Source organism: Centroberyx gerrardi, chromosome 23 (genome assembly GCF_048128805.1).
Source record: "Centroberyx gerrardi isolate f3 chromosome 23, fCenGer3.hap1.cur.20231027, whole genome shotgun sequence".
Taxonomy (NCBI): Eukaryota; Metazoa; Chordata; class Actinopteri; order Beryciformes; family Berycidae; genus Centroberyx; species Centroberyx gerrardi.
This window is the reverse complement of record NC_136019.1, coordinates 11,014,229-11,033,279: the sequence shown is the minus strand read 5'-3', so window position 1 is coordinate 11,033,279 and position 19,051 is coordinate 11,014,229. Positions and strand designations below refer to the sequence as shown.

Genomic DNA, 19,051 nt, shown 5'->3' with positions numbered 1-19,051 from the left:
TTGAAGAATACGAAGTAGAGTGCAAACCTGAAAAAATAATATATTTAGAGGTTTGTGAGAGGTGGCTTTGGGGCATTAGGGAGGGTGGGGGAGAGAGGTGGGAAAGATCCCATAGCTACGTCAAGCCTGCCACAGAAAGACAGGAAATCAAACGTGTCTCCCTTCAAAATAAAAGCATAATTATTGCGGCAAACCGTAGCGATGCAACGATGTTTAATGAGGGTTTTATTTTGAAAGCTACCACCGGATGTTGTACTTTTTCTTCTGTCTAGCTTGACGCTGGCAAATCCCAGGGGGGTTGCGCTGACTGCCTCCCATCCACACACATGCTGCTAACAAAGAAGAGACAACAACGGATGATGGGTGCAGAGACAACAAGCCCGTCAGAGAAACAATAAGAAACACTCCAAGTGAACGGATGGGTTGTTTTTACATTGTGGATAATTTGGTGTTTCGTGTATTTTTTTTTACCGTCGGCTACTCGACCGTTTTTTTTTCTCCGCGGGACCAGTGAAGTTTACACTACGCCCAACCTGTTATAACCGGGGATTTTTAACCGAAAGCGATTCCTCCCAAAGCTACTATGCTGGACTGCCAACAGCAGACCTGAATGACTGAGTTAGAGTTACATTCAACCAGGTTTGTTTGAATCTCGGTGAGTGGCCTTCACTGCATTTTCTGGCTTTTGGAAGATAAAGCTACTGGTAATTCAGCAGGTCAGCTTTGCTTGACATCCAGTCTGTAAGCACCTGTACCTCCGATGAAAACTCGTTTTAATATTTCTATTGGGACTCATAGTCTGTCAGTGAGATTATAGTGACCTTATTATAGCCATACTTGAGCGTTTTTTAAATCACCTTTTGTATTACTGTAGTCTTATCTGTAGTAACCTATAATTTTTGACCTGACCTATTTTGTCCCATGTTATTAATGAAGTTAAACATTACGGCACTACGCCAGGCAAGATAAGGAATAAACCGCCATCAAGACTATGAATATTTCATACATTCATATATCTTTCCTCTTTTTGTATCCTGATCTTGTAAACGTGTTTTGTTATCAATTAAGTTAAAAAATAATACCTGTGGTAGGCTACTATTAGAAGCTACATGACATGTTAAAGTTTTTTGCTGTGATATTTGTATAGTAATCTTGTTATAGGGTTACTGTAGTTTTTCGTAAGGTTTCCTCACATCTGACTTTTATGACAAACCTATATTCAAAGTAGCCTATTCCACATTGTTTTTATTTCATAGTTTTTTGTTTATTTCTGTTGACATGTCACATAAACACTAAAGCATGCCACAAGCATGAACTTCACATTTCTCATTCATTTACTTGTAAATTTCTATGAGAAGCTTTCCATTTTCTGATCAGTTAACCAAAGCAATCCTACAGTATATCCCTATTCTTTCTCCACTCCCATCGATTCCTACAGTGTGTGTGTGTGTGTGTGTGTGTGTGTGTGTGTGTGTGTGTGTGTGTGTGTTTTCCCAACCGACACACCTTTTCCGTCCTCATTTCCTGGCCAACGTGGAGCTTACATACACACACATCACATACATACAGTGTAATGGCTCTCTTAAAGCCCCCCTACCCATTTAAACACACTGACCCATTACTCTTCAGAGCAGATGGCACACTGTACACACACACACACACACACACACACACACACACACACACACAGCATTGTGTTAATGGACGTCCTCTTTAAGCACTTAGGATTGTTCACAAGCTGCTCTGATTTAAAGGATCACACAATATCTGATATCTATTGGATTTGCTCGTCCTCTGCAGGAGACTGCCATCGCATTGATTGAGACACACACTTAGTGGAGTGAATGACTGGCCCACTGACCCAGTGTGTGTGTGTGTGTGTGTGTGTCTGTGTCCAGTAGACTGGAGGATGAAGCTATTGAATTAACCAGGTCAAGAGAGTAGGGGGAAACAATAAGGGTGAGGCGTGCTGATGGGGGGAAATGTGACTTTAAGTGTGCTCTCAGACACATTTTCCTCGGCATATAAGCACACGTATGCACACACACACACACACACACACACACACACAACCAAGACGTGTTATTCCCACTGTCTAGATAAGTGCTTTGTGAGTGAGTGAACACACCCTACTCTTAGTGGTTTATATGTCGCCCTGCAGACAATGATTATAACCAGGGGCCAAAGTTGAAACCTGGAAAGACCTTCATTACACTACACACACACACATATACACACACACACACACACACACACACTGCCGTGGTGATGTCATGTTTTTGTGTCTGAAGTTTCACTGTGCTTCTAGCCAGCCTACATCAAAAACAAGTTACTTATAGCTTATTTTGCAGAATTTCTTAAGATGTACAATAGATTGGAAAAATTGATGAAATTTGAGACCTAAAAGAGAGTGTACAGAGAGGGAAGCGTTAGAAGAGGATGGACAGATATATAATAGATGATGTGTGAGTGCAGGGGGAGGCCGTTTGTTGACATGCAGTCTTGTTCTCATCATGTAGTTATTTGAGACACGTCCGTATCTCAACCCATAAGCGTTTTCCCGTCTGAATGAAATGTGAAGCCACGTCTTTCTCCTTTTGAAAAGCTCGGTGGCTGCTCAGTATGCACTCGTCTCTCCGCAAACTGGTCTGACTCGCCGGTGCGGTTTCCGCCAGCGTTCCCAATAAGTCAGAGACAAACACAGCTACTGGCTGCGTTATTGACAGAAAGCTGTGTGGAATACACTCTGCCAAGTCATGAGCCCATAATAGTAGGTTGGTGACTGCAATGCTTTTGGGCAGACAGATATGAATAATTCTTATTAAAAAAAAAATCCATATCTTAGCCTACAGAGATTTGTTGTGTAGCCTGGTGATGACTTTATGTGAAATCGTAAATGTAATTCACTTGCTCCATGCATTAAAAATGATAAAGAGTGGGTGTTGCTTCATGATAAAAGGTTGCAATTTTATATTTGTACCCCTTAACCTGTATGCAACCCCAAATGCATGCAGCTACACACTAAATAATCCCTTATGGAGTTGCACTGAGCGATGCAAGAGCCTCCTCTCCTCCTGGATCTCTGTTCCATTTGCTGCGTGACTCAGAAAATGACTAACCCTCTTTTGGTTTGGTATTGCATCAGCTGTTGCACACACATCAAATAAGCAGATGCTGAGAGGAATCTGCAGCATGGACATTTGGTCTCCCTGCATGGAAGTTGAACTTCATATTATTAACATCACGGCCCTTTTTATAGACGCATACGGACTGGCAGAGGGGCTGGAGCTCTTCATTTGACTGCTTCATTTGAATGACAAGAGTGCTTTGAATACAGAAAGTGTTCAGTGCTTGGATTTTGAAGGATTGAATCAGTGTGAATTTGCCGCAAGCGTGCAGCAGACACATACCTGTCTACATGTATTGTGTGTGTGTGTGTGTGTTGTACATGTACATGTACATTTGTGTGCATGTGTGTGTGCATATTTGTACAATACTGGGAAATTTGCAGATTTTTCATGTAGTTGTTGAAGTCCCGAGTGCGAAACGTTTTATATATCCAGGATGGCAGTAAACATTTTCATGCACCCTTTTGTTTTTTTTTTGTTTTTAATGTGGGCATCTGTGCTAGCTGACAGGTGACAGGATTGCAAGGTGTGTGAAGCTATTCAGGCTGGTGGAGTGTATTTGAGTGCAGCTTTGTATGGAAACATTGGTTAGCTATTAATTCTATTCAACCAATGTACCAGGAATTGAATAATACGAATCAAAATGCATGCGCTGTTCTGCATAATTAGTACACATTAACTAACAGCATACTACAAACAAAACAATCGATTTTATTTGCTGCTTGACTGTGTCCATTCACACAGATAATACAAGATACTGTTTTCATCAAGCTTTACATAGGGAGACTGTTGTTGGATTGAACACCACCTGATTATTCACAAGATTCTCTGAAATGGAAAACTGATCTGATTTGATCAGCTCCCTGTTCTGATACTGTTGACAAATACCAGCCATTAAATCACCAAATGAATGAACAACGTCACGTCTCTGCGCTTTAAAAAAAAATCAATGAATAATAGATTCATTTCAGGGGTTGTACAGAGATTTCAGTGAACTTCACAATAGAACAGATAATTGTCTCTCACAGAGTAGCTGACAGACATTTCACAGTTTGATTTTCCATTACCGCTTCACCGAAAGTGCCATAAACGGATATGTACTTGGATTTCCCTCAGCTAGTCAGCTGGTTTGAAGTTATTGCTTGTTGTTGCAGCCTTATGATTTATTTTCAGGAATGTGCTCTCACCAGGAAGGAGCGGTCTCCTTCCAGTGCAAAGTTCATACACTTTGGATTCCTGCCAGTGAAGGATTTGTAGTGCAGGAGCAGCACATAGCTCAAAGTCTGGTCTGAGGATTGTAATTGAAAGACTTAATGATGATGTAGGTTGTATTGCCTTGTTGTATAAGTTTATTACAGCTACAGAGGATGGTCATAATTGTCATGAATTACAGTATGTCATTGTAAAAGAGTGTAACTGCACTAGTAATGTGTTGCACTGACCTTTTGATAAAATGTTTTAATTTTCTCTTCCTCTTTCTTTGCTCATCAGGTGAGGATGGCATGCCCACATTGACCTTTGCCCTCAAAGCCTGGCCTCTGATTGGTCAGGGCGGGGACTGAAACACACCGTAAGAGAAGACCCCAGCTGCCATGTCTCTTCCGGAAGCATCCGTGCGCCCCACATCCCCTTTACCCCTCAAACCCGAGGCCAAAGCTAGACCCCAAATCCCTCCGAAACCCTCACCCCAAGACGACTCCCCCCCTCTGGGCGACAGAGGCAGCAAGGCCCGCGTTTCCAGCGGGAAAGTCAAAAGGATTGTGGACAGGTTTAGCCAACAGGAGGCTGCGCTGAATGCAGCGGGGGAACAACCCGCCAATGGCACCTCAAAAACCAGGCGGAGTAAGCAGTTCAAAAGGGCGCCGACGATAAAGCCCAAACCAGCCCGCTCCAGTTTGCAGATCCAGACGGGCGGAGACCAGGCGCCTCCGCTGCCTCTGAAGAGGAGCCGCATTCTGCAGAAGCAGAGGGAGACCGTGAGGGGGGGGGAGGAGAACAGCATCAGTGTTGAAGGAGGACGATCAGGTACAGTGACTTTCCATCTATCAGATCATACAGCTGATCAATCAAATAACATTTACCCCTATGTGTTAACTATAATCAGCACTATTCCCATGTTAAAGCTACACACGGCAAGATTTTTATGTAAAAATACACCCGTCTTATCAGCTTAAATCACAAAGTGGGGCTGTAACAGAGAGGAGCTTCCATCCCCTCTAACTGAGACACCGTGGATTCGTCCTATTTGCCCAAATTAAACTCTGGTGTTGGGTATGGTCAGTTCCCGCCCATAGGAAGTACTGAATCGAAACTGTCTCTTAAACAGCAGCGACTGAGCGCTCCGTCCAGAGAAAGATCATTTTCTTTTCTCGTCCCTTTGGTTTCCTTTGGTGTAAAGCATCACAGACCGGCCGGGTTAGAAAACATGAGGGTGCCGTGTGCAGTTTAATGATGTCACATTACAGAAGTTATATATATACATAACTTCTGTTGAACACTTATCTCTCGCTGCCATTTGGAGCCGGCAACATGCAAAGTTGCATAGTGCAGCTTTAAGTCAATGGGACAAAGACGACAGTACACGAGATGTTATTACACAACCCATAATTCATTGCATGAGGTGTTGAAGACATGGTTTCTCACTGCTCACACCTCCTCAGCCTGTCACCCACACAACCAGTAATGTAACTAAACTTAGGGCAGTTTCATAGACATTGGTTGAGCTTAGTCTTAGACTATTATTATTAGGCCATTTTCACCAATATAAACTGACCTGTAAAGACGTGATCAAAGAAAAAAAAGTATATTTTACACTGTTTGACAGCTGTAACAAACCTGCAGATACAGGATGGTCATTATTTGTTAGTTGATGCAAAAAGGTGTGTGTGTATGTGTGTGTATGAACCTTTGCATACAAGTGTGTGTGTGCACGGATTGGTTTGAAAGTTAAATCTACGGTGTAGTCGGTGTGTTGTCCTGTCTCCGAGGCCTCGAACAGACAGGTGTAGTGCTGCAGGCTGATCCGCCCCAACAGCCACAAACAGGTTCTGTCAGTCAGCTGTTCACCTATATAGGTAAACACATTTGTGAGAGTGCGTGTGTGTGTGTGTGTGTGTGTATGTGTGTGTGTGTATGCACGTGCATGAGAGTGAGTAATGTAAGTACAAGAAGTGACGCCGGCACGGATTCACTGCAGTATGAAAAGATAATGCACAAGTATCGATATCCATAATCCTCTTGCCTTTAAGTGCTGCTTTGGCTTGGTGCTTATGAAACCCCAAAGCAAAACACATTGAACTTTTGAGGCTTTTTTCCATTTTAATCTGTAGCTCATTGACTTTACTGATACACTGTATGTACTGTCTGTTCTTCTTGTGCCCTCTCTGTGTCAGGTCAGGAAACCAAAGGACTGACAATTGATTGTTCATCTGATTATTTATTTTGATTAATTGTTTGTTCCCTCCCCCGTCCGACATGGTATCAGTTCCTTGTTTTGGTTTCCTGTCAGCAACAGCAGAGGACAAGACAGACAGGACGATCTGGCTCTCAATCAAAGAGTGAAACTGAAATTCTTCAATTGGGAAACTCACTATCTCTTATTTTCTTATTCTCTCATATGCTTACTCATTAACTGACTCATATAGCATCATCCCGTTTGTGTTCTCTCTCTCTCTCTCTCTCTCTCTCTTTCACTCACCTCCATTTCCTTTTGGCAATATTATTTCCCATGCAATGATCCAAACTTTCCATGAATATTTGAAGACACCACTTACACACTGCAGACGTGCTGTATTTGCATAGTGATGAACTGCTGACTTGACAGTTCAGCGTGTGCCATGTGGAGCCTAACTGCTGTTATGACAAGAGCAGATGGGGGGGGGGGGGGGGGTATCTAGGGATACACATGTAGGAAACAACCCGGCAGGAAACAGCCCATTTCACACTGATCAGTTAAGAGGGAGGGTGTGAGGCGTGCCAGGGTTCAAGTGTTCAGCCTGGGATGGGGAAGAAAAATGAGTATGAAGCAACATGAAGAAGAACTCCAAAATCATTTTCTCTGTTTGGTGTTATTGTTTTTGGTTCAAGACGATTCAGGGTGGCTGAATTCAACATGTCATTATTCCCTGCATTGTTTGTAAATTTGCTTCTCCTTCTGCTTTTAAAGTTTGTCTTCCCCTTTCAGAAATAATCAAAATCAGTTAATCGATGTCTGTTCCTTTTCTCGCAGCCCCTGATGGAAAGGAGGTGGAGCTTCAGCTGATTGGAGGAGGGGAAGCGGAGGCGGAACACAGTCCAGACGTGCCCCTCAGTCCCGTCTGCGACCCCAACTGCAGCTGTGCGTGCCACCTCCATTGGCCCGGCATGAAACTGATATGGGTGCCGGTGGATGTGGAAGAGGAGGAGGAGGGTGAGGAGGAGGAGGAGGGAGAGGAGGAGGAGGTTGAACTGGAAGAGGAGGAGCAGGAGGAGGAGGAGAGAGGAGGGGAAGGGGAAAGCGAGGCAGGGGACGAGGAGGAAGGGAGCGGGACTTCCTTGGGTGAGGAGAGCGAGGAGTGCGTGGTGAAGCAGCAGAAGGCAAAGTTCCACCACGTTTTGGACGTTATGATGGCCGAGGGTCACAGGAGGCGCTCGGACCCGGGGCCGCACGCCATTCTCACCTCCCTCTCCCCCAAACGCTCTCAGTCTCCCCCCGTCCCCCCGAAACGGGCTCAGTCCCCCCCAACCCATAACAAACCCCTCCAGAATGAAGAAGAAGACATTTACGAGGTCACGCTACCCGTGGTTGAGTCCACGCCCAAAAAGACCACGTCCTCCGCGGCGTTGTGTCAGGAGCTGGACATCCCTTTCATCAAGGTGCGGAAACCGGCCCGTCGAGCCAAACTGTCCTCCAGCGCCTCGGACCCCACGTCAGAGTTCCAAACAGAGGCAGATCTCGTTCCGGACGAGGACGACGTGCCGCCGGCCATCCCGCCTCGGATGCCCGTGGCTCAGGACAACGGCAAAGACGGCAGCCGCAACGTCACGCCGGTGCACCGAGGCGGTATCCCTCTCCCCCAGCCCACGGCGGAGGAGTGGCGCTCCCTGCGGCCCTCGTCCCCCAACAGCTCCCCTGCCGGTACCCTGGCCCCGCAGCGAGCGGCGCCCCCGCCCCCCTCCAGCCCCCTCCTGCCCCACAGAGCCCCCCCTCCACCCCCTAAGACAGACCCCAGGAGACTCAGCAGTGCCTCCTTGCAGTCGCTCACACAGGCAAAAGGTTGGGACTGGCAAAACTACACTGCAAAAACATATATATATTGCATGCAAAGACATTTTAAAACATTTTTCTATATAATCGAAATGGATGACACTTGATCATTTGTGTATCTCTCTAGAACAAGAGGAGAATGGGGGAACCGAAGTAGAGAAAGAAGACACAGAGGAAGAGCAGTGAGTCATCGCTCCTCCATACCCTGCCACCTCTGGCTCCTCACATCCCCCTGCCTTTCCCCTCTTACTTCCCTTTTTTTACGTCAGCGCAGATCTTCTTTCGACAGTCGCATAAATCATCGCCTCCGTCATTCACGCTTTGGCAGGACGGGCTTGTTCCCTATCTCTCTGGCTGACCCCTCCTCTCTTTCTTTCCTTCCTTCCTGTCTTTAGGCCGCCGGTCGCTCCACCCAGGAGGGCGTCTTCGTTCAGCTGGGAGTCCAGGCTGCAGGATGGTGAGAGGCTATCTGACACCTGTGACACAAACGAAAACATCACAGAACATCTTTTGTTGAATCAGGCTACTGGAAGTATTAAGTGTACTACACCCAACAGAATTCAATGATAGCCGTGCATCATTATCATATTGTGTGAATTTCACCAGAGGCTGTGTGTAGAGAAGATGCACATTACAGAGGCGCAGGTCCTTAGGGGTTTTGTGACCTCAAATGGCTTCTGGCGTATATACTGAGCCGCATTCAAAAGTGTGTTATGGTTTGCCTGTAATTTGAGGATTAATTTACTAGTTAGTGCATTTTTGAGCAAAAATTTGAACCTCATGTGATAGGATGTGACTAGGAGGGATAATGCGTCTATGTGCTGTGTTTCAGCGTTTAGATATTTACACTGATTGGCCTAATGGGGGCGCTATGAGTAAAGGTTAAAATGTTTAACTCAAATGCGATATGTCAAACATCACTGGTCCGATTATTACGAAACTTGGAGGGATGATGCATTTTGCCACTGTGTTCCGGTGCTTAAAAAGTTACACTGATTGGTCCAGTGAAGGCGCTATAATTTAAGGTCAAGATCTTGAACTAAAACGGAATATCTCAGACACCACTGGCAGGATCTTGATGAAATTTAGAGGCTGACACGGTTTGGCACTGTGTTCTGGTGTTTATAAAGATTACATTGGGCTGATGGAGGAGCTTTAATTAAAGGTCAAAATTTCAAGGCTGTAACTCCTACACCACCAAGTCCAACTGATATAAAACTTGAGACACAAATCCAGCTATCCTTACAAATTACACTGATTGGTCTAATGGGGGCACTATAATGATGCACCTTGTTACTGATTGGCCAAGGGCTGCCTTTATCATTTGTGGGGGAGACATGTTTACTTGTCTCGTCTGCTGTTATGTACCTAAACGTTCCTATCTATCTATCTATTTGGACCACTTCCTGTATTTCCATATCCGACCTGTTAGTTTCCATAGTAGATTGACCTCTCTGTGACCTCTGTCCTCTCAGAGCCTCTGTACCAAACGTACCGCGCCACCGTCATCACCAAGGAGATCCGACGCCAGACAGTCTGCCGAAACATCAGCAAGACCAGCGCCGACTATGCCATGGACTGGACTGCCCGTCGCTCTGGAACCGGGACTGGCACTGGAACTGGTACTGGGTCTGGGATGGGCAATGGGGTACCCAGGGGCAGTCCTGTGCCCACACCAGGCCAGAGCACCCTGTGGCAGGACCTCCCAGCCGTACGGGACAGCGGCGTGCTGGAGCAGCTCAGCCCCGAACAGTGCAAGTACCAGGAGGTGAGTACAGGAGGGGATGGGGTGTGACGGGTTAGTGTAGGGAGGAGAGATGCTGGAAAGATAAATAAATATATCAGACACTAACAGACCCTTATGTGGAGGCTGAAGTTCCTATCCCCCTCCTCCTTGATAGAGCATGTTTGAGGTGCTGACGTCGGAGGCGTCCTACCTTCGGTCCCTGCGCGTCCTGACCGAACACTTCCTGGAGAGCCGGGAGCTGGAGGAGACGCTGATCATCAGGGACAGGAAGACCCTCTTCTCCAACGTCCTGAGGGTCCGCGAGGTCAGCGAGAGGTGAGAAACAGAGGGAGGGATGAAGGGATGGATGGGCGGAGGAAAGAGCTGGAAGGAAGGAAGGAAAAGGATCTAAGGGGATAGTTTATGACTCGACTCGCCACGGAGTCACTTGATGAGAGAGAGACCGACAGAGAAAGATAAGATACAAGGAGATAAATAGAGGGTCAGAATAGGAAAGACTTGTGGGTAGTGGGTAGTTTCTGAATTGAGTCTTAGTTGTGGTCAAATAAAGCAGTGGTTCTCAACCTGGGGATTGGGACCCCCAAGGGGGTCACAAGATCATTTTGGGAGGTCGCAAAATGATTGATGGAATAGGAAAAAACATTCCTACTATACAAATTTGTGTCTATTTTTTCAGATTTTTCTCAAATTTTTGCTTTTCTTGTGTAATACTGAATAGTTTTCAGCTTCTAGGCCTCCTCTAATAATTAATGAAACTAAGCTAAAAAAGGACAATATGTTTTTTGGGTGAACTGTTCACCAGTCTTCATATACAGCCAGTGACTGGGTTCGCAAGTAGGCATCACCTTGTTTTAAGGGGTCAGGAGCCAAAAAGGTTGAGAACCACTGAAATAAAGTGTAGTAAGTCTTGAATCTAGTAGTTCTCTATGGTTAGACAGGCTGGTACCAGGAGGTAACACATTGGTTTCCTTTCCCGTCTGACCCCACAGGTTCTTGAAGGACCTGGAGGACCGCATGGACGAGAGCCTGGTCTTCTCCGACATCTGTGACATCATCCACTACCACGCCCAGCACAACTTCCCCGCCTACATCGACTACGTCCGCAACCAGATCTACCAGGAGAAGACCTACACCGCACTCATGTAAGAAACACTCAGTTCATACTCTCATTGATTGTAGTGCAGCAGGCTGGTTGGGTCTTTATTCTATCACTTTTGCCACAAGGTTTCATTTTTAGTTTTTCAGTTTTTGGAATATTTTTCAGCACTGAGTCACAGCCTGGAAATGTAGAAAAACCTGCCTCTGGCGCGTGCTGCTCTAATCCACAACAATTTGAAATATGGCTGAAGAACAAAACAATATGTCAGGAGATCAGAGTGACAGAGTCAGAGAGGGAGGTTGGATCTTTAACTCTGCAGAAAAGTGAAACATTAGAAAAAACATTGCTGACATTGTGTTTTAGAGTTTTATCCTCTGAAACTTTCTCCCTTCACTTTATTCCACAGCCACAGGAACATTACATTTGTGTGCATGTGTGTGTGTGTGTGTGTGTGTTTCCACAGGAGGAACAGCGTGCAGTTCGCTGCAGTCATCTCTCGTCTCCAGGAGTCGCCTCAGTGTCAGCGGCTGCCCTTCATGTCCTTCCTGCTGCTGCCCTTCCAGCGAATCACACGCATCAAGATGCTCATTGAGGTGAGTGGCATCATGGGAACAGTAGTCCATTGCTACCACAGAAATGTTGCTGGCTTAAACGGTAACAGTGAAGAAAATATACAAAGCCATATGGTATGAGGAAGACAACAGGCAGCTATGTGGCGCTGGTTTGTCTTCTTCTATGAGGCAAAAGCAGGGAAGGTTAACAATTCTCAATAATTTAATGTTTTTCCCAAGTGAGTAACAAAATGCCACGGCATAGTTGTCATACTCCAACAGTAGACTCTTGCATAACTGACCCCTCCTTCTCCTTCCCTCCTAGATGCCATTGAAAAGCACTAGTTCATCACGGTGTGTTGCTTTGTGGAATGTCATCATTCCAGCATAATCTTCCTCACTCACACCAGTCGTTGCCTCTTGACGTATAAGCAAACACGCGAGCTAATCTCACCCCGACCTTATGACCCCTGTTTGCTTTTTGTCGGAAAAAATGTATCCCGGTGCTTGTTTGTTGGGGTGCAAAAATAGAAAGTTGTTGTTTGGTCGTTGCAGAACATCCTGAAAAGAACAAAGGAGGGGACGAAAGAAGAGCAGACCGCCTCCAAGGCCTTGGACTCGGTGTCTAAGGTAAACGCCGCTCACCCCCTGCACCCTTTACCCTTCGTTCGGCCAACAAATCCAGGTCATTTTAGTCTGTAGCGCTCCGCATGTCTCTGGAAAAGCAACGTCACCGGCCTCCTCCATTGTCTGAGTGGAGGATTTCCTATTGAGTGAGCTCCAGAGCGAGACAGTGAGTCATAGGTGTCACTACGGACAATGGCAGAGTGAGATAGAGAGATTTTGTGTCATTTAACCAGGGGAGAGGGTATTTGTCAAAGGAATGAACCTGATACTGCTGTTGAGAGAAAGACAGTTTTCATGTAACAGGAGAGGCGAGATGGATGGGTGTTTTTTTTGTGTGAAAAGAAAAGAATCTCTTGACTGTTGCAAAGTGTTTGTTTCATCATTTTTTCTTTCTTTCCGTCTCTCTTTTCACGCTCGCGCACTCACCCAACGCACACAGATCATTGAGGAGTGTAACACGCAGGTGGGGAAGATGAAGCAGGTGGAGGAGCTGATCCACCTCTCCAAAACACTGGAGTTCGACAAGCTCAAGGTGAGCTCACACACACACACACACACACACACATAACAAATGCAATGCTATAAGACACTACAGAGAACTGATGACATTCCTTTATGCACATGCAGGTATATGATTCCTTTCAGCATTTTGCAGGATTTCAGTTTTTTTGGACACAACTCTCATTCATTTCCAATGAGAGATTAATGTTCCTGCCTTTTCTGTACTTTTTTGTGTCTGGATCACTTCCCTGTATGTAATAATAATAATAATAATAATAATAGATTGTGTTTGTATAGCGCTTTTCAAGATACTCAAAGAAACTTTACATAAAATAGTTTGAGCATAAATAAAAACAGTGTACAAATACATAGCAAGTAAAAGCTATATAAAAATAAAAGGGTTAGGTCAATAAAGCAAGGCACAAAAAATCCTCTTTCTCTCCATTGCATCCAACCGCTACTTTCTCTTTCCCTTCCTCTTTATTTAAATTTGATTTTTTTTTTTATGCCTTCTTTGCATTTCCTTCTCATTTCATTGTCCCTCGTTCCTCACCAGGCCATCCCCATCATCTCCCAGACACGATATCTGGAGAAGAAGGGAGAGTTGCAGGAAATGTCCAAAGGAGGAACTCTCTTCAACATGAGGGCCAAGTTCACCCCCGTCCACCTCTTCCTCTTCAACGATCTGCTCATCATCGCTGCCAAGAAGGGGTCAGTCAGAAACCGATTGGTATTCATGTCTGAACACAAGCTAAAACATTTACACAGCACATATACAGCACACGATACAGTACACTTCTTACAATCAGACATCTTTGGGTTAGATCCAGGGCTAAATCAACAGTGCGCCCAGTTGTCCAGCCCTAAACAAAGTGCTAGTAAGCCTTATTCAAACAGCAGCTGCAACTTATCTCCTCTTTCTGAAGATAAAGAAAAAACTTCATACTGTACTCCCCATAAAGTTCTGCTGTACACGTTTTAAGTGAGATTGTGTACCAGCTTCTGGACAGCTGCTCTTTCAGAGTTAAATAATACTACACTAGTTGTGTACTTTATGCTCTGAAACCTTCTGCTAGACAATGATGAGATTAAAAAGCGAGCTGGCAGGGTGAGAAGGGTCTGTGGACTCATGTTAGGGTTCAGTTGGATGTTTTAGATGGAGGATACAGAAAGGAGTTTGTAGCCAATCGTGGAAGCTGTGCAGAGCACGACTCTCCAACTGTCACTTCTGATGGATGGTTGTGTTGCCACGGTCGTACGATTGAGAACGTGACCGCTGACCACACCCACAATAAAAGTGTGTCATACTCTAAAACTTCCTTGATTGCTACTTGAGTGACTCCAAACTTCCTCAATGTAGAAATGTAGTAGGAAGTGGTGTAGAGTGAGAAGAAAAGCAGAATCGATCTCTAATATTCCAGTGTGGCAACACCGAGAGTAGAAAATACATAGCAATAAGATGCAGTATACATATAGAAAATAAAACTAAATATCATAAATAGATTTCCTCAAAGTGAAGTTGGAATTGGTTTCACACCTCAGAGAGTGTCAAGAAACTATTTTGTGTCCATACATACAACATGCATGTAGGTGTTTTTGAGGGAGCCACCCACAGATATAAATCTTGTTTTTTCTTCCCCACCACTATATGATAACGCTACCATTAATCTAAAATGGGAAGTATGGAGAACAAAGCTATATCACTTTTTTTTACGACACTGGTGTGAATAACTTCATCGGCACACCGATTTGTCAAGTGAAGGGGGAGAACTACACAAACCTTTAACTGTAATATTAATAAAAACCCCGACTTGCCCTCCTTTTTCCTGAACAGTGCGGAGCGTTTTGTGGTGCTGGACCACGCCCATCGCTCCCTGGTGCAGGTGCAGCTGGCAGAGGAGGGTGCCAGCGGGCCCAGCCCCTACGAACACTGCTTCAACCTCACCCTGCTGGAAAACCACCAGGGACGTATGATGGAGAGGCTGCTCAAAGCCCCCTCCCAGTGAGTAGGCCTGTGTGTGTGTGTGTGTGTGTGTGTGTGTGTGAGTGAGTGTACACATGTGTGCGGCTGTGTGCATCTGCATTCATGTGTTTGAGTGTGTATGCACCAATATCTGTATTACATGTACACTTACATACAAATACTAGACACCTATGTGTATTATTTCACAATAAATCTAATACTTTGTTGGGACCGCTAGGAATACTTATTTATCTGTATAGCACTCACAAAAACACACAAAACAAATGTTAGAAGTGCATATATAGCATAAGGAAAGGCAAAAAGATAGATACAAGTTTAAATTATCAAAATTGGCAGATATAAAATGGCCTGTTCATGGGTGTTAGAAAGTAAAACAGAATATGAGATAAATCAAGGAGACCAGTATAAAAATTCTAAAAAGTGATGTATGTATGATTTTAGAGGCAGTCTTATTCCAACACATTTTATACTCTTTACATTTGTACATTACTAAAAACAGCCAAGGGAGACACAACATGAACATTTGCAGGCCGAGTGTGGACACACAGCAAAGTAGTGTTGCAACATCAGACACTTAGACATGTAATGAATCCAAGGCCCAGTTACTTTACGTTCTTCAGCTACCTGTCTCTGTCAACAGGTCAGACGTGCACAGGTGGATGGCAGCCTTCCCCAACCCCACCAACCCAGACGGAGATGAAGAGGAGGTGATTTATGAGGACTGGGGTGAGGACACACACAAACACACGCAGAGTGGTGCATCCATTTTTGTCTTCCACAGGCAGTGAGTTTCTTATGTGTTTGTGTGTGTGTGTCAGATTGTCCCCAGGTGCAGTGTGTGGACCAGTACATGGCCCAGCAGGCGGACGAGCTCACCCTGGAGCCCACTGAGATCATCAACGTCTTACGCAAAACCAACGAGGGTAAGAACACAGAGGGAAGCCAAGGCCTCAGGGTTGATTACTGTTTATTTGTAGGACTGTCATTAGCTGACCCCAAGGAGACAAATGTAATGTGCAAATGTAAAATGAAACCCAAAGTGATACGCACGATAGTCTCTCTATTCATATCAAATTGTCACATGGCATTTTTCCATTTGTGTAACTTCTGACGTTACCAGTGTGTGCAGATCTAGACAGTCTGATTGTGAGAGTTTAAAATGCGGCATAGTCAGGTTTCCTATGAATAAAGTAGAATGTACTGAAACTACTTTGTGGTAATATTTAACACACCCTCCTCCTACTCTGCTTGTGCGTACACCCTGATCCTTACAATCGCTTGCTTCAATCCTCAACCCTCCACCTTAGCAGTTTATTGATTTTGTGACAATTCTTTTGCATGAACGATACAGAAACCTTCCAATCTTCCCCTTTGTTTGTCCTCCTCCCTCCTCCCCTCTCTCCTCCTTCCTCTCCTCCCATTCCTCCTATGTTTCCCAGGCTGGTGCGAGGGGATCCGCCTGTCAGACGGCCAGAAGGGCTGGTTCCCTGTAGGAAACGTTCTAGAGATCACCAACGAGCACGTGAGGCGACGCAACCTCCGAGAGCGCTACAGAGTCATGCAGGCCGCAAGCATTGTCGCCAACACCAAGGGCCGCACCATTCCTTAGAGTCACTGGACCGAGGACGTTTACGGACCGTTTGATAATGTTTAAATGGACGAGGGCGGAGGAACACACTGCCTACACACTGCCGATTTAAGACAAACTCTTCAAAAGTGAAAGAGTGCATTTCTGAGCAACATTGTACAAAGATCATTCAGGGAGGTTATGGGTTAACTGTCAATTTGTAGGAACCAGGAAATGAAAGATAAAAGGAGAACGATGATGGTGATGAGACATTGCGTTACTGAACGGGACCTGGATTTCAACTGACCAATAGTCACCCTATTTATGCTACTGGAATGTGTGTGTGTGTGTGTGTGTGCGCTTGTCTCGTGCCTAAGTAGTTGGGACCTTCAAGTGGATCATTTACTACTTATACCTGTGTGTATGTGCATGTATGAATTCATAGAGGAGAGCAGCATGGGTTAGCATTACTGGTGTAGAATAAATCTCTTTTCATGTGTATGCAGTCCTGCATTAACACATCGGTCTCCCCAGGCGCAGATATGGAACTGCCAATTTAAAATGCCCGTCATGCTAGCCGTTGCCCTACCACACTGGACAATTATCAGAAACTGCTGCAAAGAAAGCCGGTTGTTCCATTACACACCTGACTTCAAACAGACTTCTCCTGTCACCGTCTCAGCACTCATGCATACGTTAATTAGTCAATTATGTCATTCCTGCAATACCTGGCAACCTGTCATCTGTGTCAACAAGGTGCATGAATACTGGATATGATGCATACACATTACAAGAACCTTGTAAAAAAAAAACAGGTAAGACTTGAGTTGAAATTTTAAAAAATAATCTATCCTATAAAGAAATCTAATCAGGAAGTGCCTTTGAATCAGTTCCACAAGATCTATTGCTTTTTACAAGTCACTCAGATCACACACTATAGGTTGGTTCAATATGTGACAGAACCATACGGCAAGACTTCCATCATGATCAAATCTAGCACAAGAGCCTTGAAGATGCATATTAATGTTGGCTTGTTGTGTTCAAGCTCTCATTAGACAACATTTCTATTGACTAGCCTGTCAGCCAGTGTCACTAGTCATTGTGGCATAATACCGCCCCCTGTAGCTTGCTGTCTATATGAAAACTGGGAATCTGTGGCTGCGCCGTAAATGTATGCTGTAAATATCGTTTGAGTGGGGAAGGGGTTCTCTCCTTCAAAACAGTAGTAGTGCTCTTAATAAAAACTTTTTCACTGGAAGGTGTTCATTTCTGCACAACAGAGGTTCAGCTGAGAACCATTTTTATTAAATACTGACAGTAAGAAAATTACAAGGCACATGTGCAATACTAGGTGGATGTGCAAAAAATATTCTCATCAATTTTGTGTTCTCAAGTGGGTACAATCCTAGAAAAATCATGCATTTTGAGATATATTTAGCTTAGAAACTCATTCAAATTGAATAGGTACAAACATTTTCAGAACAATCTCTGCAAAAACAAAGGCACTCAGTACACAAAAGCCACCTAGTTTCTATGAGGTAGGTGATAAGTAAGGTGCTATAAAAAACAAACAGGCCCTACGGTTTTAAGACAAATCACTGCAGAGTGTGCGGGGTTCACATGTCTCCGAGGCTCAGCAGTGTGTGCACAGCGGCCCCCTCAGCCTCTGACAGCGTCCCTTCCCTCGCTCCTAACAAATCTCCAAAGACGCTCGGCCCGCTCTCCACCTCCGAGTCTGAGGACAGTGAAGGCGGCGGCGGCGAAGATGCTGGTAGAGATGATGCCAGAGGATGAACATCACCAGCGCTTACTGACGAACCCTCTTGAAGCGCGTACGGCAGATGATCAGGAAGTGTTACTGCTGGTCCGTGCTGGTTCCAGCTCCAGAGCCTGTCTTCCTCCAACAGGCTTAAGCGAGTCAAGGGGGTCTTTGCTGCCTCAAGCTCCACATCTGACCAAAGTCTTCCCTGATGCAACTGACTCCCCAACATGGCCGCCCACGGATACTGCACATCACTATGGAAGAGCTCGTCTGTTTCCTCAGTTAAAGCGGGGTCCATGGTTGCAAGGTGACTGAGGGACGGGCTGAGGTCCATGTCCACGTCGTCCGGCAGTGACTTGACGCCACCGGACGGGTCATTTTGGGGAGCAACAAAGGCCCCGTCGCCATGTCTTTGTATAGGCTGTTGGTGGTGCAGTTTCAGGAGGCTGGTAACAGCCTGGTCTTCCTCCTGGGTAAGCTGGAGAACGAACCGGCTGGACGGGAGGACGGGTTGCATTCTCCAGGTGGGGCTGCCCAGTTCCTGGGTGGGGTGCGGCCCAGATCTGAATGGGTCCGGTCGGTTTGGTGGGGCGGGGCAGGCGGACATAATTGGCGGCGGGGTGTTGAGGTGGAAGCACTCAAAAACCTGATAAGGGCAGAGGGGAGAGATGGGAGAGGGGTGGTATGGACCAGAAAAACACTGGACTCGTCACTTCTTGTGGGCGGAGAAGTGTCCATATCTGACACCAGAATTTCATTTGGGCAAATAGGGCAAATCTACTCTCAGTTAGAGGGGGCGGGATGCTTTTCTCTATTGCAACCCCTATTTGTGATTTAGGC

General features: G+C 45.3%; 1 protein-coding gene across 1 annotated transcript; it reads left to right on the top strand.

Annotated features, from left to right (window-relative positions):
• Positions 1-342: 342 nt before the first annotated feature.
• On the top strand, positions 343-17,707 carry arhgef15b (Rho guanine nucleotide exchange factor 15b). The gene is made up of 16 exons (XM_078281719.1): positions 343-655; positions 4,620-5,153; positions 7,357-8,382; positions 8,501-8,555; positions 8,769-8,830; positions 9,849-10,141; positions 10,275-10,435; positions 11,110-11,262; positions 11,683-11,812; positions 12,326-12,400; positions 12,837-12,929; positions 13,455-13,609; positions 14,733-14,900; positions 15,523-15,608; positions 15,701-15,805; positions 16,322-17,707. Exons 2-16 carry the CDS (start codon positions 4,721-4,723, stop codon positions 16,489-16,491), a joined length of 3,165 nt encoding a protein of 1,054 aa, XP_078137845.1. The 5' UTR covers positions 343-655; positions 4,620-4,720; the 3' UTR covers positions 16,492-17,707.
• Positions 17,708-19,051: the final 1,344 nt, after the last annotated feature.